This window comes from Podarcis muralis, chromosome 12 (genome assembly GCF_964188315.1).
Source record: "Podarcis muralis chromosome 12, rPodMur119.hap1.1, whole genome shotgun sequence".
Lineage (NCBI taxonomy): Eukaryota > Metazoa > Chordata > Lepidosauria > Squamata > Lacertidae > Podarcis > Podarcis muralis.
The window spans coordinates 22,367,963-22,392,311 of NC_135666.1; the positions used below are offsets into that span (position 1 = coordinate 22,367,963).

Sequence of the window (24,349 nt, forward strand, 5' to 3'; positions counted from 1 at the left end):
TATACGTGTTTATGTGTTTGTTTGTGTATTGTGTATTGTATTGTGTTTAATATATGTTGGAAAATTAATAAAAAATATTTTAAAAAAGAGTTGTTAACTATCAGACTGATCTATTCATTTCATTTAATATTCATTCATATATTTTTACTTTTCTGCTTTAAAAGCAACAGCTAACAATTAAAAACAATCACTAACGGAGAGGGAGAGAGAAGTTTAAAAAGGAAACAACACCGGTGAAATTAAAATGATTTATTAAATACATTTAAAACAAGACTGAAACCCTAACAAAATAGCTACTCATGGGAAAGACCCATTTATCACGCCGGGAAAGCCAGTCAGAACAAAAACGTCTTCGATTATTTCCAGAAAGTGCAGATATTGGGTGGCTGCTGTATCTCGACCCAGAGAGCAGGGGCAGCCGCATTAAAAGCCCTGCTCTGAGTTATTACAGAGTGGGCTTCTAAGAGAAAGTCTCCTGTTGTTGTTATTGTTTAGTCGTTTAGTCGTGTCCGACTCTTCATGACCCCATGGACCAGAGCACGCCAGGCACTCCTGTCTTCCACTGCCTGCCGCAGTTTGGTCAAATTCATGCTGGTAGCTTCGAGAACACTGTCTAACTATCTTGTCCTCTGTCATCCCCTTATCCTTGTGCCCTCCATCTTTCCCAACATCAGGGTCTTTTCCAGGGAGTTTTCTCCTCTCATGAGGTGGCCAAAGTATTGGAGCCTCAGCTTCACGATCTGTCCTTCCAGTGAGCACTCAGGGCTAACTCTCCTGTAGACTGCAACTATCTACTGGTAAGAAGCATACTTAGACTTCAGCCTAACAGGTGTATTCTGATATGAGCTTTCATAGGCAATTTTATCACATCCATTTCATGGGTTAGTAAAGTTATTCTCCAGGGAGAAGGCAAAGGGTGTTTTTCTGTTGGCAGCTATTTTTCATTACAAATCTGTTAGCATAAAAGCGCAGTTTCCCTGGCATTGGCCATATCTTAGGTGAGCAAGCTGGTGACCTAAATATGTAGCATTTTGGAAGGAATTGGGCTTGTTGGCAGCAAGCAGTCCTTGAAGTCTAAAAGCTCCAGGCTAGAAATCCCCGAAGAATCCTTTCAAGCTGTGATCCCAAATATACTTTGCAGTCTGATCCTTTGACTCACTGGTTCAGCAAATGAAAGTGTAGCACAAACACGGCCTGCCAGCACATCACCACAGCATGGGTCCCTGCACTGCTGACTGACCCCGGCCAACTCAAGATGTTGACCCAGAACAGCAACACTTGCTGATGCCAACATTAGGCGCAGGTGCACAAAATCATTACTTCACACACAAACACAACAGATGGAGAAGTGCGGGGTGATTAATCTGGAAAAGACTGAGTTAATGCACCATCTTCAAGGGGTTTTTTTGTCCATCATGCAGTCAACCTACCTATGCAGGATCTGACAGAACATGGAGATGTGTTAAAAGACTATCACAGCTGATAAGCAGATACTTTTGCAAACACTTCTTTATGGGACAAGGCTGAGTAGTGGCATCTGATCAGTGCTATTTTTATGGAAAAATAGGTGCCAGAACTCACCAAGAACAACTTCTCCTTTGTTCTCTTAGAATGGCAATGGCGCCCACCTGAGAGGTGAGCTCTGGCTGGGGGAAAAAATAGCCCTGCATCTAATGGATCTTGCCCCAGGCAGAATTTTGCTAACGGTTTCTTGTTGTCACTGAGGAAAAAAATACTTGCATCTTCTCCTCCTGTTCACAGATCAGAAACTTTAAAGTTCACAATATCATCACATTCCCCTCCTCACAATATGGAACTATCTATACGTTAGCTTACCTGAGCTCCATTATCTTAACGTGCAATCACATCTGATGTTAAATTAACTTGGGCCCAATTGTGGGAGGAAGGGAACACTTTCAGACCCCCCCAAGTGTCCCTATTTTCCAGGGACAGTCCTGGATTTACAGAAGCCATCCTGGTTTCTGATTTGATCCCAGAATGTCCCGCTTTTCCTTAGGATGTCCCTGTTTTCATCGGAGAAATGTTGGAGGGTATGGAGTTATGCGACCCCCCCCCCCCCGAGCCAAGGAGATAAGTAAATCTTTACAAGACATCTGAAGGCAGCCCTGTATAGGTAAGTTTTTTATGTTTACTGTTGTATTATGTTTTTATATATGTTGAAAGCCACCCAGAGTGGCTGAGGCAACCCAGTCAGATGGGTGGGGTATAAATGTTGTTGTTGTTGTTGTTGTTGTTGTTGTTGTTGTTGTTGAATAGGATGTCTCTATTTTTATTGGGAAAGTGTTGGAGGGTATGCACTTTGCTAGGGTTCTAGGGAACTGGGGGGAGCAGTAGCCCAGGCTGCAAGCTAATTACTATGAGGGGGCAATGTATCTATGAGGAAGAGTTATAATTTAGTGGTAGAGTACATGCTTTGTATTCAGAATGTCCCAGTCCTAATCCCTGGCAGTTCCATGTAGGGTTGGAAGAGGCCCTGGCTAAAAACCTGGAGAGACACTAGGCTGATTGGTTGGTAAAAGGCTGCTTCCTATATCTGTCCCTTAAACTACACAGAGTGTACAGATATTGGAATTTCTCCTAATATCTCTTAAGTGTTGGAACAGATCAAGCAGCATTCTGGCTCAGCCCCTTCTTTTGGAGAGAGAGTGCTTATACAAAAAACCCTGGAGTTTGCAGGAGAGAGAAGGGCACACAACTGCATGTGGCGTGCTCTCTCCAGAGTTCCCTGAGTCCTGTAGGCATTTCTTGTGCCACACAGGAACACATAGGAGGGAAGGTCAAGCCCCATAACAATCATCGGCACCAAGTATTCAGGGAACCAATGCTGTTGATGGGATTTACAGCTCCATCACAAATGTAGATACTCCCTCTAATTTTGTGTTCTGCTGTTCCCCAACCCCCAAATAACAGCCACGTTGTGTAGTGCCATGCCCCCATGGCAGCCATTTTGTGACTGGTGCTGACAGCACTTTCTCAAAATTCAAAATGGACCTGCTAACCCTAGATCCCGGGGCAAGAAACAAGGTCTAAAGTGCCTCTGTCACTTGTCACCGTTGGGAATTCATATACATACATTAGTAAGGCTATAAACGCCAATCACAGAATCATAGATTTGTAGAGTTGGAAGGGACCACAGGCATCATCTAGTCCAACTCCATGCAATGCTGGAATCTTTCACTCAACGTGAAATATAAGGCGCAAAAGCAAATATGTCTAAAGGCTAAAGGACACTAATCAATTTTCTTGTTTTTTGAAACAGGTGAATTGGGGCCATGCGGTGTGGAAATTGAGCCCATGCTACAAATTTGTTCTGGACCCAGAGAAATAATACTTGGGAATTCAACCTGTTAGTGGGTGGAAGACTTGCTAAATTTTGATTTCCTACATAACAAATTTTAGCTTGTCACACACGGAGTGTGTTGTCAAAAACTGTTACATGGCAGAACAGACAAGATACTGGCAGCATTTAAGTTTTAGCCTCATGAATAATCTCTCCAAAAGGTTAGGATTAGGATGTTGAGTTCAGCATTTTGTTTTCATCAGTATGCAAAATAAGAATCTGGTTTGATAGTGAAGAAATGTTTGTCTGTCCTGAACCACAGGAGAGTTTGTGTGCTGTTTTAATCATGAGGTTCCCCAAGACAATATATGTAGCAATTATTATGCCACTGATTTTGTTTTTCCACTTGTTCTTCTCTTTTTATTTCCTCCCTTTTTATTTCAGCCTCTTTCTGCCTTTCTTCATGTCTCTCATAGCAGATGTCCAGGCCTCCTATGTGACGCCCACACCACACTTTGAGAACAACGACTTCAGGGCAATCTTGCAATAAAAACAGCCAAACAAAAAATATAACCATTTTTTTATTTAAAAAACAGAGCCTACCCCTCATGTTCTCTCTTCTTTATATGCAAATCATACCGGAGAAAATACCAGTATCTCCTCTCTGAGTTCTAGGAGGTAAGGCTTGTACAGTGGTACCTCGGGTTAAGTACTTAATTCGTTCCGGAGGTCCGTTCTTAACCTGAAACTGTTCTTAACCTGAAGCACCATTTTAGCTAATGGGGCCTCCTGCTGCTGCTGCGCCACCGGAGCATGATTTCTGTTCTCATCCTGAAGCAAAGTTCTTAACCTGAAGCACTATTTCTGGGTTAGCAGAGTCTGTAACCTGAAGCGTATGTAACCTGAAGCATATGTGACCCGAGGTACCACTGTACTAGCATGAGGAAAAAAGAAAACTTCTGTTGTAAACAAGAATCCTTGGGCAAATTAAGTTTTGTTTACTCTAGCACAGTGGTGGCTGACCTGTGACCCTCCAGATGTGGTTGGACTGCAGTTCCCAGCACCCCCAACCACTGGCCATGTTCAATATCATGTGTAGGGCCACAGATTGCCCCCCTCAGGGACAAATCCCTTAATGAGGCAATCAATCCTTAGAAATGGCAGGGTCTGTGAGATATTTTCCTACCTCCCTCTTTCTTTCTTTCTTTCTTTCTTTCTTTCTTTCTTTCTTTCGTCTGTCTTGTCTTTGATTTGTTAACTGTCCTTCATCAGTTAGGATTTGGGGCATTATACAACAATATAGTTAAAACAACAAATTCAATAAACCAATTAAAAACCCTAATCTGTACTTCAATGATAACCCGACCATCAACTTCATGCAAGCAAACCAGAACCTTTCTGAATATGCACAGGCTCATGTCTATTTCCTTTGTGCCACTAGCTCTAAATTTAACATACAGTAACTATTTTACATAAATTAAACAATTAGTTGTTGCAGCCCGAGGTTGCAAGACAAAACATCTGCAGGAGTTTGGCTTAACAACACTTTCTCCTTCATATCTCTCTCCGAAACCCATTTCTTCAGTAAAATTGAGCTGCAGAATTATCGCCTTCATGCAACCTACAAATGTTGTCCTTCTTAAAAGACCACCCACAAAAAAACTTGTTCGTCTTAATATTTGTTTGTCGCAATCCACAGTCCAGTGGAAGTGACAATGTTACATGTGAACTGGCTGGGTTCACATGTAATGTTCAACTACCGTTTAGTGTTGCATGCTTGAATTGCAGGCTCATGTGCTTCTCCTATGCCCTCTCCTCCTCTAGCGCAGCCACAAGCAAGAAATCGGAAATTTCTTGTTTCTTGTTATATCCAAACCGGAAATCTGTTTTGCTTCTTACATGCCCCCACCCCTGGTTCTGCTTAATATCTGTTCTGTGTCTACCACTATTCCAATCTGCCACTGTTCAGCCTCTGTATTGGCTGTGTTCAAATGTAATGCTAAACCATAGTTCAATATGATATACGCAAACAACACTCATGTGGCTTCTTCCATGTCCTCTACTCCCCTCGAGTGGCTGACTGGAGGATATTTGGAACTTCTGAGTTCCTTGTTATGTCATTAGTGAGACAACTGTAGTTGATTATCTTGCTAGTTACACCAAACCATAGGTAACGCTATCCACAATTCCCAGCTCAAACATAACAAGCAACCACAGCTGGTTGAAAACAGAAGTAAAAGATCCTTGTGATGCGAGTCTGAGGAACACAAGAATGTTATGTACACATAACAAAAAATTGCAGTTTAGCATTATGTGTGAACTGAGCTATTCTGTACAAGCCATCTACTAATTCGGTCTAAATAAATGTTAAATAGTTGAGGAAGTGGCAGTTTAACCTTCATAGTCACAACGTTGTAGAATCTCCACAAATGTGCCAGTCAGCAAATGTTGCTGAAACCACACTCTGAAACTGAACTGTGTTTCAGCATATTTGTAAAATTCTGACCCCACAACAGTTAATCTATGCCAAATATATTCATATTTGTAATCATCACAAAGCTTTTGAGATAGCCCTTAGTAGTGCCGTGATCCCATGCTCTATGCTTATACGGTGGAACTCAGATAAGATTTATAACAGTTTATAGTTCAAAGGTAGAGATGTTTTAGCTACAGGAAACCAATTAGCGTTACATCTTGAATCCTACAAAAATGGAATTCTTTCGCAATGCAAGGAAGATTACGATAATACATCTCCCAGCTACGCCTAACATTAACATTATTTAATTAGCAATAACAAATATATCATTCTGCTTGGAAAACAATTTATTACCCAAAGCACCAATTACACAGTTTAAATGTATCATGCAGAATTGTGCTGGAGGGTTTGGGGGGGGGGCGAATCAGGTTCATATAATTAACTCTAGACTAATGCCACAATTGGCACAGAGAAATCTGCAGATGTTACCAAAATTTACTGCACTTTTAAATGTGGGAGCCGCATTCCGCAATTCTGATTACACAATAAGAACATGGGCATTTAAAGATAACAGTTATCCTGATGAAACTAAAAAGCAGTGTGTTTAAAGATCAACGGGGAAGAATCTTTTGCATGCTAATGCCACAATATTTACAAACACTCCTTCCAAATATATTTTGGCACGAACACAAAAGAGCTTGTGTTTGCCCAGTGGAACGTTTGACTTTTCCTTCCACCTTTGAACAACTGGCCCCTGTGCCAAAATTTCAAATAGCTTCTGAAACAGCCATTGCTTGCAAAAGCAGTTTTCCATGAAGTATGTAACTCAGTGGGAATTTAAAAAAAAGGGGGGGGGCGACTCATTAGTCTCCTGGAAGTTTCACAAGTTTATGGATCCCAACTAATATGTCCCAAATATTCCAGTTGCCTATGCTGCCACTTTTTAAAAAATGAAGTCATTGTTCTCCCAATGCTACTCTCTACCGTGACCAATGTATCTGAAAACAGGATATGGACAGATCTGACACAGGATAGAGTTTCTATGGCAATATACGCTTCTGGCTGCCAGAAAATTGTGTGTGGAACCTTTGGCCCTCCAGATGATGCTGAATTACAGGTCCCATCATCCCTGAACACTGTCCATGCTTGCCAGGACCGGTTTATTCCATGACATCTGGAGGCCAAAGGTTCTACACACCTGGAGCAGGGGTGGGTAGAAATTTGGTTTTATCTGTATTTTAATATGAACCTATGTAAATTTTCACTTTCCCAAATGACAAGCAAAAGGAAATGCTGCTATTGTTCGGAATGTGCACTTTTCCAAACGTTGAGCAGTTACTGTTCTTCCACCAAATTTCACGTACAGAAATGTGTGTGTGGATAAAAATGCACATATTAGCAAAAAAACCCATTACAATTAGGGGGAAAGGACACTTTGCAAAACTGTGTGTATCTGGGAAAATTGCAAAAAATGTGTCTATATTAGGATAGTTTTTCACTAAAGACTTAAAGGGGGGAAGCAAACTGATGCAGAAATGAAGAGAACTGAACTTAAGATTGGAACAATGGAAATGAAATTGAGAGATTTGTCCATCCCTACCCCTGGAAAAAATGAATTTGGTTGTGTGTGAAGTAGTCTATGCAGGGAGCACACAGAAATGCAAGTCCTATAAGGAGTGTGCCCCTGGCCCTATACAGGTTGACTGGACACTTGGATCAACTGGGGAGGTCCTGAACGCTGTTCTGCTGATGGATGTTGCCCATTGTGTGGTGAAATGGGGTCATTACATGGTACCCAGATTGTGGAATCTCCCCCGCCCAAGGCATGGATAGATGGTCCCTACATTACCGGGCTTCGAGTGCCAGGTAAAAACTCACCTGTTAACTCAGACATTTGGATGCATCTGATTGTTCAAGGTATTTGTGTAAGTACCGATCAATGCAAACTTATAAATGTGTGACCGTTTTCCTTCTAATACTTTGCGAGCTGTTGTATTGCTCTTAGTTTATTTCTATTGTGTCGCTGTTTGGTCACGGTAATGCTCTCATTTTAAAATATCATTTAAGGAATGATATTTAAGGAATGGGTGAATCTTAAATAACATTAAATATGCTTTGATGCTTCTAGCATCTCTTTTCCATTTACCCACCCACAAACCCACCTTACAAGCTAGCACATGAACAACGCAAAGGTGCGCTGTGTGTGTGTGTGTGTGTGTGTGTGTGTTGGCTCTGCAGTCAGAAAATTCAGGAAAGCAGCAGGTCACTTTGTATGAACCCCCATTCGAAGCATGCCACACAAATGTCGCCATCAGGAGATGGGAAGCTTGCAGAAGCATAGCCAAGCTTTGCTTCCGATGCAATTAATCATAGCTGCAACCTTTGGGTAACAATACAAACTGCAAGGCAGGAAATGAAAGTTTCCTCTTGTCTCTTGCAAAAAGAAAAAAGAAAAAAGGGTGACCTTATGAAGAAAAGTGCATGTAAAAGCAAGAGAGGCGTCAGGCAGGCAAGATACACTTTGCAGCGAGAAACAACAGAATCATTCCAACCTCTCATGGTGTAAGCTTCTGCTAATGCAAGGGTAGCTAACGCAGTGCTCTACAGATGTTGCCACAACTCCCGCCATCCTTGTACATTGGCCATGCCGGTTGGGTACCCTGTACCTTTAATAGTTGCATAGCTGTAGGGCTCCTGTACCTTTAACAGTGCTCAGTATTATGATCCAATTGCCAAATGAGAAAATGGGGTGTATCTGCTGAAACTCCCTGTTTTCTTTTCAGTCTGGTCATTCTGTTTGGACTCCCCAGGGCATGATGATTCCCTACATTACACAGTGAAGCCAGATCTCCAATCCCAGGTCAATGTTTAAGCGGTCCTGTCTTTTAAAGCACCTTTTGGCAGCACTCCAAGCACTGGCCTGAAAAGGATGCTGATATGGAAGAAAACAGTGCTGATTCTGGGCAGAGATAAGTGAATAGATGGGGAGGAGAATGGGACATAGCCATGGCAGAAGCTCCTCCTCCTTGAGAGCTTCTGAGGCTTTCAGAAGGCAGAGAGAGGTTAGGGCAGGGGAGGAAATTCGTTGCCTCTTACTTTTTAATGAGAAGCTCTCTGATGTACACTTCTTGAACCAAAGTGAACCCGAAATTCACCTTTACTGAGTGAACGACTTGGGGCCATGGACTGTGGGGAAGGAATTTGCTTCAGTTAGCATTCAAAGCTGAATCTATCAAATTCACACTTTCTGTAACAATATGAGAACCAAACAGCAGCTTGAAAATCACACTTTCCTGATTTTTTTAATGCAGCTCTCCAGTCAAATAATGTGCACAAAAATGCATATATTAGTTTAAAATCAAAAAAATGCATTATGTTTGGGGTAATTGCAAACAAAAGTGTGCACTTTAGTCAAAACGCCATAAAAATGTGTATATTGGGAGAAGTTCAACCTGAACTGTTGATGAATTATCATGAGTGGGGGTTTTTTTGGGGGGGATGCAAATTGTTCAGGATATGTGGAGAACTGAATTGAAGATAGGGGAGAAAATGAGAGAACAAAAACTGAGAGATTTGCCCATCCTACACTTGACGAAGTCTTGTCCTCTGGAATCTTTGCAAATATATAAATTTAAAAGATTAATTGTCTTAGATATCCACATAAATGCTTGTTTAGGATACCAGAGGACTGCTACAACAACATATTTATTGGAACAGGGTGTGAAATTCAGTAGCTAAGCAAATTATATTACATTAGCTCTGGCCTGGCTGAGATTCTTCCTGCCTGGTCAGGCAGATAAGTATTTTGGCTTCCAATATGAAGTTGAACATTAAACTGTAATTAAATTGGCATAAATGGATGTATTTAACATCTCTCTCCTTCCCCACAATTTCTACTTCAGCTGTTTGCGTTCTGTCATGGAAAGCCCAACTCCTTCTTACACCAGTATGCACAAACACACTCTGGGCATTTCTACAGTAAGGAACACAATTAAATGTTCAGTTTGAGCACAGATTTGGAAGACATATTAGTCTAAGGAGGAGGAAATAGCTCATGGGACATACAAAATGTGTGAATCATAAATGTCGGTTCCTTTATAAATCAACAACAACATGCACATTTTTTAAAAATGCATCGTGTAAGCTACTGCTTTTATCTCTATTACAATCTTCTTCTTATTTTATGGCTATTATTTATTCAATTTATTACCAGCCCTTCACAATCTGCTCCCACAGTGGGCTACAGCAATATAAAATTGAGTATTAAGAACAGTTGAAAGCAAATTACAGTCAAAGGATAAAGGTGGGTCCTGAAGACATATATCGCAGCAGTTGCAGCCCAGGGGAAAGATGTGTGTCTTCAGCATTCGACAAAAATGAAATAATAAAGGTGCCATTTAACATGCACACCAAATCTCACAGCTGTTCTCCAGAGCTGCCTTTCCAAATGACTTTATATTTCAGCTTGGCTTTTTAAAGCAGTTTGGTTTTCTGCCACTCGCAGAGATTGCGTCAATCTAATTATGCAGTTCACCAGTTTATTGATTAACTGGCCAAACTGAAATTCAGCATGGCGGAATGGCAACGCAAACTGCCCATTATCACTCCTTCCCTTTCTGCCATTCCTAGATACATTCTTTGGATATTTAAACTGAAATTGACGTATCTGTAGGTTCCTTTGAGACTTTTTTCTTTTTTGGTAGAAAGTGATGAATGACTGCAATCAGTAGCACCCTTCTTACTCATAATAATTTGCAGTGCAATTTTGCAGATCCTAAGCGTGTGCATTATTTAGTTATTTAATTCATTTAACAATATTTTGCATATTGCACAACTGTAAAGAAATCCTCCAAGCGGTTTGCAAAGGTGTCAACACACAGAAAGGGGGTGTGGGGAGGAGAAAGGTGAAACCCAACCCTTTCCGCCGCGTTACATCACTGCGTTTAAGATGCATGCAATTGCTGCGTGTTTAGAGTTTGGAGGTTGCTTTTCATTTCAAAATTCGTGCAGCCTTATAGGCACACAGAGGACCACTTAGTCTCCATCAACAGGCTGCCTCCAAAAGATGTCTCTCTGCTGAAGGAAGGAATGTAGGAGGCTGCCTTATAATAAGTCAGAACGTTGGTCCATCTAGCTCAGTATTATTTATACTGACCGGAAGAAGCTCTCCAGAGTTTCAGGCAGGGGACAGTCCTAGCCTTCCTGTGAGATGCCCAGGATTGAGCATGGAACCTTCTGAGGGCGAGGCAGATGCTCTACCACTGAGCTACAACCCTTCCCTCAAATATTCAGTGGGGCTCCTTCCCTCATCTCCTGACTGAAGCCTTTGCTGGATCAAAGAGCCTTCTGTCAGCAAAGGATGCTGACATGAGATGCAATCAAATAAGAACACCACCTGCTAACTCTAGACCCACCATCCTGCAGGAACAATCCTGATGACCTTCTTCCCCTCAATGGATTCTTGCAAAAGTTGGAAGGATAACCCAGACCGCAACTGGACTCAGGCATGCCCCAGTGCTGGTAGGGAACAGAACTCAGCTGGATCCTGCTAATTAATCAGAGATGCATTTTCAGTTGACTCTCAAGCCAGTAATTGGATAATTGCACCAATTAATTGATTAATGCTTTCGGCTCTACTACTAAGCCACTGGAGCAAACCCTAAATTTACATGGCAATTACAGAACATATGTAATGTTTGCAAAACATGCTGAGCGGGGAGAGGCTGGAACTGCAGAGTTACAACTCAGGTCACCTTTCTCCCAGTCAGTTGACCCCAGTGACAGATTGCACTGCTAATTAAATCTAACACATAGCCTGCCTAGAGAGCTCGTTTCTGAATTGCTAGCTGAAACTTTTCAGTAGTTTTCTGTTTGAAATCTGACTTCAAGCCTTTTTGCAGCTATTAACTGAGCCACAGGTCTGGAAAACTGGTTATTTGCTCCATTCCACTGCTTGAGCTGACATCTGGAAGCCAATAGACCATAGGTTGTTGTTTTTTTTAAAAAAATAAAAAATTACAAATTATTGTAGACTCAGTGTCAGGGACTGGCTGGACAATGAGGAGTGAGCACTAGGGAAAGGGGGGTTGGGAGAAGGGATCTGGGAGAGCCTGGAAAAACCAGGAGATGAGAGACAAAGGCAGGAGAAACTGTAGGATTGGAGAGTGAAGAACAAGTACATGAGGAATTTGTTTTAATTTGCTGAACAGCTTCTATGGATGTAGCACTGTTATCATTTGCAGTGTATTCCTTTTGTAACTGATATATTTAAATTGTCAGGTTGTGATGTGATTTTATTATTACGCTTTTTATAAGGAAAGGTGTGTTATAAATGTCTTAAACAAGCAAAATAATGACCAAAGCAAAACAGCAGTAGCAAAGGCAACTTACCAATAGCCATCATATAATCCCACCGGTCTATGAGGCACATGCTGAAGATCAGATGATCTGAGGTTTGTCCTTGGCCAACGAGAGAAATGTTTCGCTCCAGGTTTTGGCAGACGGCAGCAGTCCAGCCTATTAGGAACCAAAGCACCACCAGGAATATCACAGCCAGCATCTTCATCACGCGCCCACCTGTCATGTACGGCATTCGCTGAACAGTCCGTGACAGGAACACTTTCAAAACCCTGCGCAATCAAATAGACACAACGTCACAATACGGTTGGCGGTTCAAATTCAAGGTGCTTGCAGTAATTCACAAGGCGCTTGACAACTTGGGTCCAGAACAGCTTAAGGATCACCCGATCCCTTATACCCCTGCCCGATCACTGAGATCTTCATCTGCCGTACCATCAAGCTATGTTGGACTCCAGAGCTTTGATAAACTCCATGCTCATCACCTTGGCAAGGTCAATAGTTTGGGACAATGGGAGCTGTGATCCATTAATCTCTGGAGGGCCACAGATTAGCCACACAGCTTCCTTCAAAACATTTTCTTATTATTATGTTTACAAATATCGCAATAATATTTTTAAATTTATACCCCACCCATGTGGCCTCCAACACATATAAAAACATAAGAAAACATCAAACATTAATAGTAACAATCTGATCCAATATTTTAAAAGTCACAATAACTTTAAAATAAACGATTTGTATCAAATAAAGCAATTTTCAATAATCCATTAAAATCTAATAGTAATCAGTAAAATTAAAGGCCAGCAAACAATAAATTTAAAAGTTTAAAATTAAACGCCAGCAAGCAGATAAATTACAATAAATAAATACTAATCTATAATCAGTAAATAAATAACAGCAGCTCACAATACATAAAATACCACAAAACATACAAAACCATGTAAAAGGATCAAATTGAGAAACAAGGACATACAACTTATAAAATGATTTTTTAAAAATTGCCCTGAACTCCTCTCTTCCCAGCTGCTTCTGCTGGCAAGCAGCAATGTGCACCAAGGCAAGCACAATGAAATCAAGGCAGCCAAAGAAATGTATTTCAAGCCACCATTCTAGTGAACTGGCTCTTTAAATTAAAGTGCCTTCCCTGCTTCTCAGTACTTAAGAGGGCTAGGGCTGGCTCTACCATTAGTCAGGGTGAGGTGAACGCTTCAGGCGGTAGATTCTGAGGGTCAGGGAGAGAACAGAACTCTGTGTGCCCGCTCCATACTCACTAAGCTAGTCTGCAGCCCTCAAGTGTAGTGGAAGACACTGTCTATTTGCCAGTGATGAACAGTCAACTACTGGTTTTTGGGACATGGGTTCGGGGTGTGCATGAACCGTTTTGTCTGTTGCCTCGGGCAGCAAAATGTCTTGGATCTGCCCTGCCAATAGCACATAAATGTGTGTTTGGGGAAGAGCAGAGCGCTGCATGATTGGTAAAACCCCCAGTTACCCCACCATAGCACTGAATTATTGCTGCTGCCTATCAGCTACATGCACCAGAGAAAACAAACATACCATAAAAGCCAAGGGCTTCTTTACAGAATTCTGTATCTAGAAAGTGTGCAGTATGTAAGGATCAAATAAATATCAGTTACACCAATTATTTTTAGAACAACCTGGGTGTCCTGTTTCTTACCCATGTCATCAACAAAAGAGCCTGGGAGAATTGAGATAAAAATCTAGCGAACCGCTGAGCCGGAAGAAAAGTCACACCTACTATTTACAACAATGTAAATTATTCACGCCCACAAATTTTCCCCCTCCCCCCGCCGCAATACATTCTGCATTTTGGATCTTTCTTCTGGCTTTTGGATGTTGTCATCATCGCTACCCCATTATAGAACCTTGACCTCACTGCTCACTTGTTTCTATGGTGGGCAGGAGGTAAGCCCCACCCCAACTTATCTGGGAAGCTAGGCAGGGCTGGGTCTGACTGGTACCTGGATAAGCAGACAGACGGTGAAGTCTGAGTGCTGCAAGCAAGGCTTGATGCCCTTTCCTCCCTCCCAGCCAAGTGGTGGGGCAGGAAAAAGAAACTGGCAGGAGAGTAAGGCTTTGAATGGCTCCTAGCCCCAATGGCTCTCATAACTTTAAGAACTGGTACCCGACCTTGCTTTCCCCCTCCTCTCTCCCCATCACTTTTTCTTTGAGTGCCACATCTTTTAGATTCTCTCCTTTTTTCCGTCTTAATTTCAGCTCTCCACATTTCCACATCAGTTTGCAATTTTTTATTTTAAAGAAAGTAATAATGAAAATTCACCAGCATTTCAGTGCAAATTTCTCCAAATATACACTTTTTTGTGCAATCTTGCCCAGCAGGAACAATTTTGCAAAGCAAAATCTTCCCTAACACACTTTTTTCTATGTTATTTACACACACACAATGTGCACACTTTAAGATATATGGTTTTTCCCACACATTACTTGACTAGAGAACTTCTTTGCAAAATTCGGAGAAGTTCAAAGGATGGTTGTATTTTGGTTCACATCTCGTTTTGGAAAGTGCGGATTGGGTACGTTCACCTTTAGATGGGAACTAAGTCATATTTCTCCCCCATCCCTAGAAAGGGCCGTGGCAGCTTGGCAATGCATTCCCTTCTCCTCCCTGTTATTTGTCTCCCTTCCCAGTGGGGCTTGCTGCTTAGCTGCGCTTGGCAGTCTGAAGGAGGAGAGAGAGAGAGAAAGATGGCTCAGGAAAGAGGGGAACAGATTGGCCAGGGCAGTGTTTTCCCTTCTCCTCCTCCTCCTTTTCTGCTGTCACTTGGCTTCCTAACAGGCTGTGCTCACACACTGCTCTGACTGGGGGGCCTTGGCTTGCAGTCAGACAGAAAATGATGAACTGCACCAGCCTGAACTTTGGGCGAGTCAAGGAAAGAGCAGAGGAGTTGAAAATTACACAGCCCAAATCAATCTGCTCCCTTGCCCAGCTAGGCCCAAAAATCTCCAGTGCCAACAGCAAGGTTTATTTTATTTTATTTATTTATTTATTTTATTTATATGTGATTGTTGTCATCCATGCGACGGTCACCTCCAGACTGGATTATTGTAACTCGCTCTACGTGGGGCTGCCCTTGAGACTGACCCAGAAACTCCAGCGGGTGCAGAATGCTGCAGCGAGACTCCTTACGGGGTCCTCGCTGCGAGATCACATTCACCCGGTGCTATACCAGCTGCACTGGCTCCCAGTGGAGTACAGGATCAGGTTTAAGGTGCTGGTTTTAACCTTTAAAGCCCTATACAGCCTAGGACTCTCGTACCTACGGGACCGCCTCTCCTGGTATGTCCCACAGAGGAACTTACGATCTTCAAACAAAAACATTTTGGAGGTTAGGCTGGCCTCAACCAGAGCCAGGGCTTTTTTGGCTGTGGCTCCGATCTGGTGGAACGCTCTGCCACAAGAGATTAGGGCCCTGCAGGACTTGACATCTTTCCGCAGGGCCTGCAAGACAGAGCTATTCCACCAAGCCTTTGGCCAGGGCACAGCCTGACTCCCTCCTTTGGCAATCTTCACAGAACTCTACCCAATGGTTGCCATCAATTTGATTTGAAGTAATTTTTTTAATGAAATGATTTTAAAATGTTGTCTTATTTTATTGTTGTTAGCCGCCCTGAGCCCGGCTTCGGCTGGGGAGGGCGGGATATAAATAAAATTTTATTGTTGTTGTTGTTGTTGTTGTTGTTGTTGTTGGCATCTGACTGCCTTGAGAGAGTTCACTTCCGGAGAATGAAGCCAAACTGCTGTGTTAGCAGCACCAAAGTGACCTCTCTAGGCAGTGTGTATGGAGGTCCTTGGGTCCAAAGGAAAGCAATATGCTTGGCACCAGCAGGACTGCTGGAGCTGCTGGAAGAAGGAGTACAAGGACTCTACTCTGGATTTGTGTAGGGTTTACTGCTTTGCCTTTTCTTTTAGGATCAGAGTTTTCCTTCTCTTGAAGGTCTGCCTTTCCAGGTTGACGAGCCTCACTTCCCTCTATAGCATGTGCAGAAACCCCCTTCTTGATCACTAGACCCACACTTGGTCTCGTCTGCTCAATTCGCTGGAGTCTGTACAGTGGTACCTCTGGTTGCAAACGGGATCCATTTTGGAGGCCCATTCACAACATGAAAAGCCCGCAACCTGAAGCACCGTATCTGCGCAGGTGCGCGGTGTGATTTGGCACTTGTGCAAATACACAAAGCGCAATTGGTGAAACCCGGAAGTAACCCTATCCGGTACTTCTGGGTCACCGCGGGACGCAACCTGAAAAGAGATAACATGAAGCAAACGTAACGTGAGGTATGACTGTATTTCAATGCAGGGGGAGTCCCCAACTCAACGAGGGTTTGAGACCCATCGGCTACCCCCACCTGGTTGAGCTGGCCAGTCGAAGCTGTTCCCCAGGGTGTGGCCACGGTCGCATGCTGGCATCTCCTGGGAGCCACAGGTGAGAGCTGAATGCAGGGTGGGGACCAAAGGTAGACAAACTAAACCAGAAGGAGCACGATGTGCCCCCTTGCTAGAGGTACTGCCCCTCTCCACCCCACCTTCTTCTCCAAGAAGCTCAATGTGTCGTATCTGGTCCCTACCCTGCCTTATTTAATTACCACAACAACCATGAGGGGTAGGTTAGGCTGAGAGGCAGTGATTGGCCCAAGTATTTCTAAACTGCTTAATTAAAAAAAAAACTCTTAGCAGTATAGATACAAAAAACACAACATAAAATAGTACAATAAAACAGAAACAAAAGAACAGTGAAATAGTATTATAAAAACAGAAAACAGAATTACAAAGAAAGAAGCTCAGCAATAGCGAGGTTCCAGCTTATGGGTCAGGGCAAAAATATATGGCTTTGCAATATGGCTGAAGCTACTGATGGGTGATATTGGGACGCAGGTGGCGCTGTGGTCTAAACCACTGAGCCTAGGGCTTGCCGAACAGAAGGTCGGTGGTTCAAATCCCCGCGATGGGGTGAGCTCCCATTGCTCGGTCCCAGCTCCTGTCAACCTAGCAGTTCTAAAGCACGTCAAAGTGCAAATAGATAAATAGGTACTGCTCCGGCGGGAAAGTAAACAGCGTTTCCGTGCACTGCTCTGGTTTTGCCAGAAGCAGCTTAGTCATGCTGGCCACATGACCCGGAAAAACTGTCTGCAGACAAATGCCGGCTCCCTTGGCCAGTAAAGCAAGATGAGCACCGCAACCCCAGAGTCATTCGCGACTGGACTTAACTGTCAGGGGTCCTTTACCTTTACCTTACTGATGGATGATGCATTGCAGGTGGCTGGATAAGAACCTAAGAAGGTGGCTAAACTTGCCCACCAGCTCCAGCCAGCATGACCAATGGTCAGAGATGACAGGGGTTGTAGCTCAGCAACATCTGGAGGAAAACTGGTTAGTCCCCATGCTTTAGGTGTATGCCTCTTTTCTACCACCTGATTGTGAACCTGTCTGCCTGTCCGCCCAGGGTTTTTTAAGAGAGCTGGATAGACTTGCTAAGTGTCATTCGCTTTCCATAGTTCCAAGTGTGCTCCAAGACCAGCTGACGCTGATTTGCAACCCATCTATACAGCAGATGGGGCTGACGGGAGAGCCAGCCAGAATTTTTATTCTTTGCCAGATTAGGTAACGTCCCTTGCTTTGTATAAATGTGCTGGACAGGAAGCCAAAGCTCTCACGCATATGTGCCCTGAGGGATCTATGGAACAACTGTTTTCTTGGCTAGGAAAAACAAAGTCTCAGGAACCAAAGTGACAATGAAATGATGCCAAAAAGAATGATTATTTGAAGCTGAACAACTATGCATGTAAGCAAATGTGGGTATATGTGCATCAAATGCAAAACTACAAATTACAGTTATAAATTCTGCAAGCTATAGCAGCTATACAAAAAACAAAGAAGTCTTCCAGACAATACAAATAATAACTGATGACATCTCCAGGATTAGATCTAGCTTCATGCTTCATCAGAATCAAATGGAAGAATTATTTGGGGGAGGGGCAGCCATTAATCCCTGCCACCCATCAATTATTCAACATACACTATCTGAATTGTTTGCAAAACAACATTATAAGGCTTATTAGGTGGATACGGAGGTGCTGCTGTTGCTAAGGGCACTTGGCATCTTCCCTGCTGCGGAGATTCACTCTCTTCCAACAGGAGCATCTTACAGCAATAAACGTAGGTCCACGAACACAGTAAATGATGCACTGTGCCTTTAACAGTTGTGTGTCTGGCACAAATTAAACAGGGTAAGCCTTTTCTAGTATGGAAATACTATCATAGGGAAAGCTTCACCTGTGGACAGTCTGTCTGTCAGACATCTTATTACTTGTGCGTGGCCCCTTATTTGCTTTCGGGCCCCATACTTTAGCACCGCAGCTTGTAATATTAAGAATGCTGGTTTATTTTATTTTTATATTTGCTGAGGACAAACTTCTTAACAAACTAAAAGCATCATTTGGAGGAACTTGAACTTAACTAGTTCATTCTGTAAAAGGACATACTGATATTAGTTCCATTTTGGACAGGATAAACTAGAACTAAAACAAGTTGCTTTTAAAAATGAGCTTGTCAGGCACTGCCTGTGGCCCCCAGAAAGTTGTCTAATGAGCAATGTGGCCCTTGGGATGATGAGGGGCTGTGACAACTCCAGAGCTGAACTCAGCAGGGCCTTCAAAACAATCGCAGACAAAGCCCACCTGGACAGGAGCTTGTGCAGGTCACATCTTGTGGGATGCCGTCAAAGTGTACATCCAAATATTAATACACCCTACATTACAGATGGGTCAATGTCTTTGTCACAGTGTTCTTCTTAAACAATTATAAAATCCTTCATATTGTATTGGTGCTGGGGCAAGCTAATTATTTGCTTCTAAAAAGCACTGAGAGATCACTATCTCACCCATCAGCCATTTGCCTACTTTTTCCCTTATCAAAGTTTTCCAGAACAAGGAGTACAAAAGATTTCAAGGTCAATATTTATCAGGAAGCTTACACATGAAAATAGATCTGAGTCATGGTCTCTAGTAATCCTCTCCTGCACAATGCATTCAAAACTTCCTTTATAACCACCGGGTCCAAATTGGAGTCAACTGTTTCAGCTGAATTTGCACCTCTTATAGCAAAACCTTGTGGAACCAAGCAACCTGCCAGTTCTGACTAGGCTTGAGGGAACAGAGCTATTAGATGTGGCACCGTTCAAAATTCAGGCAGTGCTTGCTCCCTAGATAACTTCTTTTGCTGTTTAAAAACCAACAGGAGTTTCACGACAAATTTCTTCACATGCAGGGAATATATTTTTATAGTGGCTCTCTTTTAAAAAACAAAAACACAGATATGTTTTAAAAATGTATCAGAGCCGAAAAATAAAATTTACCTTCTTAGCTGTGCATGTTTAGTCAGTAGTATAGTTGTGCATAGCGAAGGCTCCTAATAATCTCCAAGACTAATAAATGGTTTAGAAAAAGGGATCGTGAACCTTTTTGAACAAAGTGGGCACATCTTGAATTTTGAGGAAATGTTGTGGGCACCCGTCACAAAAGTCTGCTGGGGGGTACCATGCACACAACACAAAATAAATTTAAAAATATTTCCTATTTTTGTTCTTATTGGCTGCCAATTTATTCACTTTTTCTGCTTTGATATGGAAGGGTTTTCTCTAGTAAATGAAAGCCATTGCTTCAAGAAAGTCCCCTCACCCCGGCCACTTGTTCCGCTCTGATTTAGTAGGCACTTTGAGAAGTCGTGCTGGAAGAATACTAACAGTGCCATTTAATATGACACTATGCAATTTTTCTAGTGGGTTTTCCAAGTAAATTAATTAGATAACTGCCACTTATTACTAAAGTCAAGGTTTTCTCCACAAAAAGACCAATGGGCTTTCATGAGCCTGGTGGAAAGTTGATTCTGAATATAGCAACAACAAAGCTAACTTCTATGCATGTGCCGTTGCATGAAAAGTCTTGTAAGACATTTTGGAACACTGCAATCCTGTGGCACGTTTACACCGAAGCGTGTCCAAGTATGTTCAGTGAGACTTACTGCTGAGAAAGATTGACAGCTAAAGGACTATTCCTACGGGATGGAGATGGAAATGACCCATCTCTTTCAAAAAGGCAAAAAACAAAGGTAAATTGATAGGAAAATAATGTGCACTGCCAACCTCTGAAAAGCTATGGCAGAAGGAAAGATTCTTTCTGCTCTGATTAAGCTCACTTTGGCAAGAGGCTCTGCAAGCAAAAAGGTACCCAGCTGTGGAGTGCTCCTGCATGAGACCAGTCTTTACCTCTGCATATATTATGCATGCTATTGATTATTGTCACTTAAACAGATCAATTAACTTCAAGCTCTAGTGGAGATGAGTTCCTTTAATTATACTCCGTGCTTCAAATAGAAGGGCATATCCTTTTTCTAGTGGAAAAGGGAGATTTACAATTTCCCGGATACTACCCTCGTTCACCTTTTTTATTCCAAAGGGAGGGGATTCATTTCAATAAGGGTATATGTAAGTTTCTGAACTTAAGCAGGAATGATCAGATGCACAAATATAGGATTTTTTTAGGGGAGGGACAGACTTGACAGCAGTACAAGCAGAAAGGATCTAGGGGTCTTGGTAGACTGTAAGTTTTAATATAAGACAACAGTGTGATGCAGCAGCAAAAAAAAAGCTAATGCTATTCTAGGCTGTCAACAGAAGTACAATATCCTGATCAAGAGAAGTCATAGTTACACTTTATTCTTCCTTGGTTAGAGTACTGTGTTCAGTTCAGGGACCACAGTTTAAGAAGGATGTTGACAAGCTGGAACGTGTGCAGAGGAGGACACCCAAGATGACAAAAGGTCTGGAAACCAAGCCTTATGAGGAACGGTTGAGGAAACTGGGTATGTTTAGCCTGGAGAGGAGGAGACTGAGAAGTAACATGACAGCCCTCTTCAAATATCTAAAGCATGGGTAGGCAAACTAAGGTCTGGGGGTTGATCCAGCCCAATCGCCTTCTAAATCCAGCCCACAGATGGTCCAGGAATCAGCCTGTTTTTACATGAGTAGAATGTGACCTTTTATTTTAAAATGCATCTCTGGGTTATTTGTGGGGCCAGTGGTGGAGCTTCATGCTCCAGCACCAGGGACGGAGAGCAGGCAGGGGCAGGACTGGCACACGTCCTGGGGGTGGGGCGCGCTGCCTGCAGGGGCAGGCCGCCCAGTGCGGGGGGGGGGCAGCCACGATGGCACCCTGGGGATCACGCTGCCGGGGCAGTGCATTCCCCCTGCACTCCTCTTCCTCTGCCAATGTGTGGGGCCTGGTGTTTTTACTTGAGTAGAATATGTGCTTTTCTTTAAAATGCATCTCTGGCTTATTTGTGGGGCATAAGAATCGTTCATTCCCCCCCCCCCAAAAAAAAATAGTCCGGCCCCCATAGGGTCTGAGGGACAGTGAACTGGCCCCCTTCTGAAAAAGTTTGCTGACCCCTGAAAAGGGCTGTCACATGGAACACGGAGCAAACTTGTTTTCTACTGCTTCCGAGGGCTAAGACCCAAACCACTGGATTCAAATTACAAGAAAGGAGATTCTGACTAAACATCAGGAAGAACTTTCTTTTCATGAACTTCCTTATCTTGCTGTGCAATCCTACACATATCTACTCAAAAGTAACTCCCTAGCATTTACATCTAAGTTTGTGGGTTTCAGGACTGCAGCCTCAGGAGCCAAGCCCATCAAAGAGAGGACAAAAATACAACTCGCCTGTGTGTTCTTATGATCTGTAAACAAGTAAAACAATCAACAGGCTAGAAGTTATTGGCAGGGCACATCTTTTGCGTCAATGAAGCCCCCAGGTTGTTCCTGAGACTCTCCAGGTTAAAAAATAGCAGGGTTGAGGAAAATCTCTCCTGAGAGATTAGACAGCTGCTGCAGCTTCCAGTCAGAATCAACAATCCTGAGCTAAATGGACGAGTGCTCTGAATTCCAAAGTAGATGTGACTGGCCTTTGGCTGTTCAGAATGGAGTTTCGCATCCATTCTGGATCAAGGCCATGATGTGGGTGGAGACAAGCATTTAATCCTTTAACTCCACCATGATCTTGATCTGGACACACAAACACACACGGGGCAGGCGGGTGCTGCTGTTTGCCCCAAGGGGATCATTGTCATTAGCACTAATAGCAAACAGTGGCTGTGGTGGATCCTGGGACAAATAGGTGGTACAGGGGGCCCTGATGCAGATCAGGATTGCACCAGGGGGAAAGGGTTACGTTTCCTCTCCCCACATGCTATGGAATCAAGTTGCTCCCTTGCACAACCGCAATTTAACAATAGCAGCAACAAAAGAGGACGCACGCGCGCGCACACAAATCATGCAAAGTCTAATCAGGTCCTCAATGTCTGGCCCCAATCCAGCATTAAGCCACTTCATATGTCTGCCCAAAGCAGAGCTCCGTTGTCATTTCCCAGGCTCCCACAAAAAGCCTCCAAGCCTTCAGCTGCTGCTTCTGTAGCATAACCAGTGACCTCAAGCTGTGCAGTGATACATCCCATTAACACTTCTGTAAACCGTTTAGTCTTGCTTTGAAGCCTGATGTAAGCCTGGCAGCTCTCTTTGCTTGGAATGCTACAAGTGATATAGCAGCAAAGATCATAGCGTGGCAAGTATAGGCATTACTACCAAAGTAAATATAATTTGTGTAGTTCTGTTTTCAAATGCAGAAATGGAATGAGAGGGCAACAGTACAACTCCAAGCTGTGCACAAATAATCCACAGGGAAATGATGGGATATATATTTTTTTACACAGTGTGGTTTGGGCACAGGGTCAAGCTGCAGCTAAGGATGGATGAAGCTGCCAGTTTCAATACCTCTTCGTTTATCATTTCTCCAGTCTTAAATACAGTTCTCCCCATTCCCACTTCAGTTTGCAATTAAAAGAAGTATTCAGGAAAATCTGGACTGAAAGAACATACTGAAATACTATCAAAATAAGACAGGGATACTGTGAGTTGCTCTTCTGTCCAGAAGTGTGGGATATATCCTGTTTTGGATAGGATTATTCTCCCCATGAAGAGGCAGGTGCCCAGCCTGGAGACACTGTTGGAGACAACACTGCCATTGAAGGCACAAGCGCTCTCGGTGGCACAAGGTGCCTTCTGCTAGCTTCAGTGGGTAGCTCAAAGATGGTAGCACTTTCTGGACAGGGGTAGTCTGGCTTTGGCTGTCTATGCTCTAGTAACCTGTAGTTTGGACTACTACAATGTGTTGTTGTAATAACATCAGAGGAGCCCTGCTGGATCTGCCTCAAGGACTGCCTCTTTCCATATGAACCTGAGGTCATCTTCTGAGTGTCACAGTCTGGTCTATGGGCAACTGAAGTTCTGGCTGAGGATGTCGGGACCGGAGGCAAGATGGTGGGGTGGGAGCAGGAACGAGAGTCCAGAAGCCAGGGATCTGAGGGTCAGGAAGCAGGGGGTCATGAAGTCAAGGGTCCAGGGGTCAAGAAGCAAGCAGTCAAGAAGCCGAGGTCCGAGGATCAGGAAGCAAGAAGCCAAACACAGCAAGGCAGGAAACATGTTGCTGTGGCAAAGAGCTGAAGGGAAATGCTGACCTTATATCCCTTCCGGGCTCTAGCCACCAGGTGCAGTGAGTTACCAAGCGGCCTCACCTGTGCGGCCATGCCTTGCCTCTCCTGAACAAACTTAGGAAGACCCCAGTCCTGCGAAGCCCTACTGGTCACAGGGCCTGGCTCCTGCACGCACACCTGGCACTGAGGCCCTTCTTTGTGTGCATCCTCCATGAGAGGAGGGTGGCAACACAAGAATGGGCCTTTTCTGGAGTGGCTCCCTGTTTGTGGAATGCTCTCCCAGGAATGTTTGCCTGGCACCTTCATTATACACTTTTAGGTGCCAGACAAAAGCATTCCTCTTTAACCAGGCCTTTGGCTGATTGACATCCAGTGCCCTTTTAAAATGTTTGTGAGGGTATTGGGTTGGTTTTTCTTTTTCTTTTGATTGTGTATTTTGCGCTTTTATGTTGCACTTTTATCTTGTGAACCACCCTGAGCCCTGCGGGTATAGGGCGGTATACAAATTTAGTAAATAAAATAAATCTGGCCTATCTCCCATCCACTCCAGCATCATGTTCTCACAGTGGTCAACCAGATGTCTCTGCTAGAAGGACCTGAGTACAACAATATTTGCCCTACCTCTGA

General features: G+C 43.2%; 1 protein-coding gene across 1 annotated transcript in view; it reads right to left on the reverse strand.

Annotated features, from left to right (window-relative positions):
- GPR158 (G protein-coupled receptor 158) overlaps window positions 1–24,349 on the reverse strand; it is a 120,523-nt gene that overhangs the window by 10,878 nt on the left and 85,296 nt on the right. Inside the window, exon 7 of the mRNA XM_028750558.2 lies at window positions 12,168–12,406. Coding sequence (XP_028606391.2) covers window positions 12,168–12,406 — 239 coding nt within the window. The remainder of the gene's footprint in view (window positions 1–12,167; window positions 12,407–24,349) is intronic.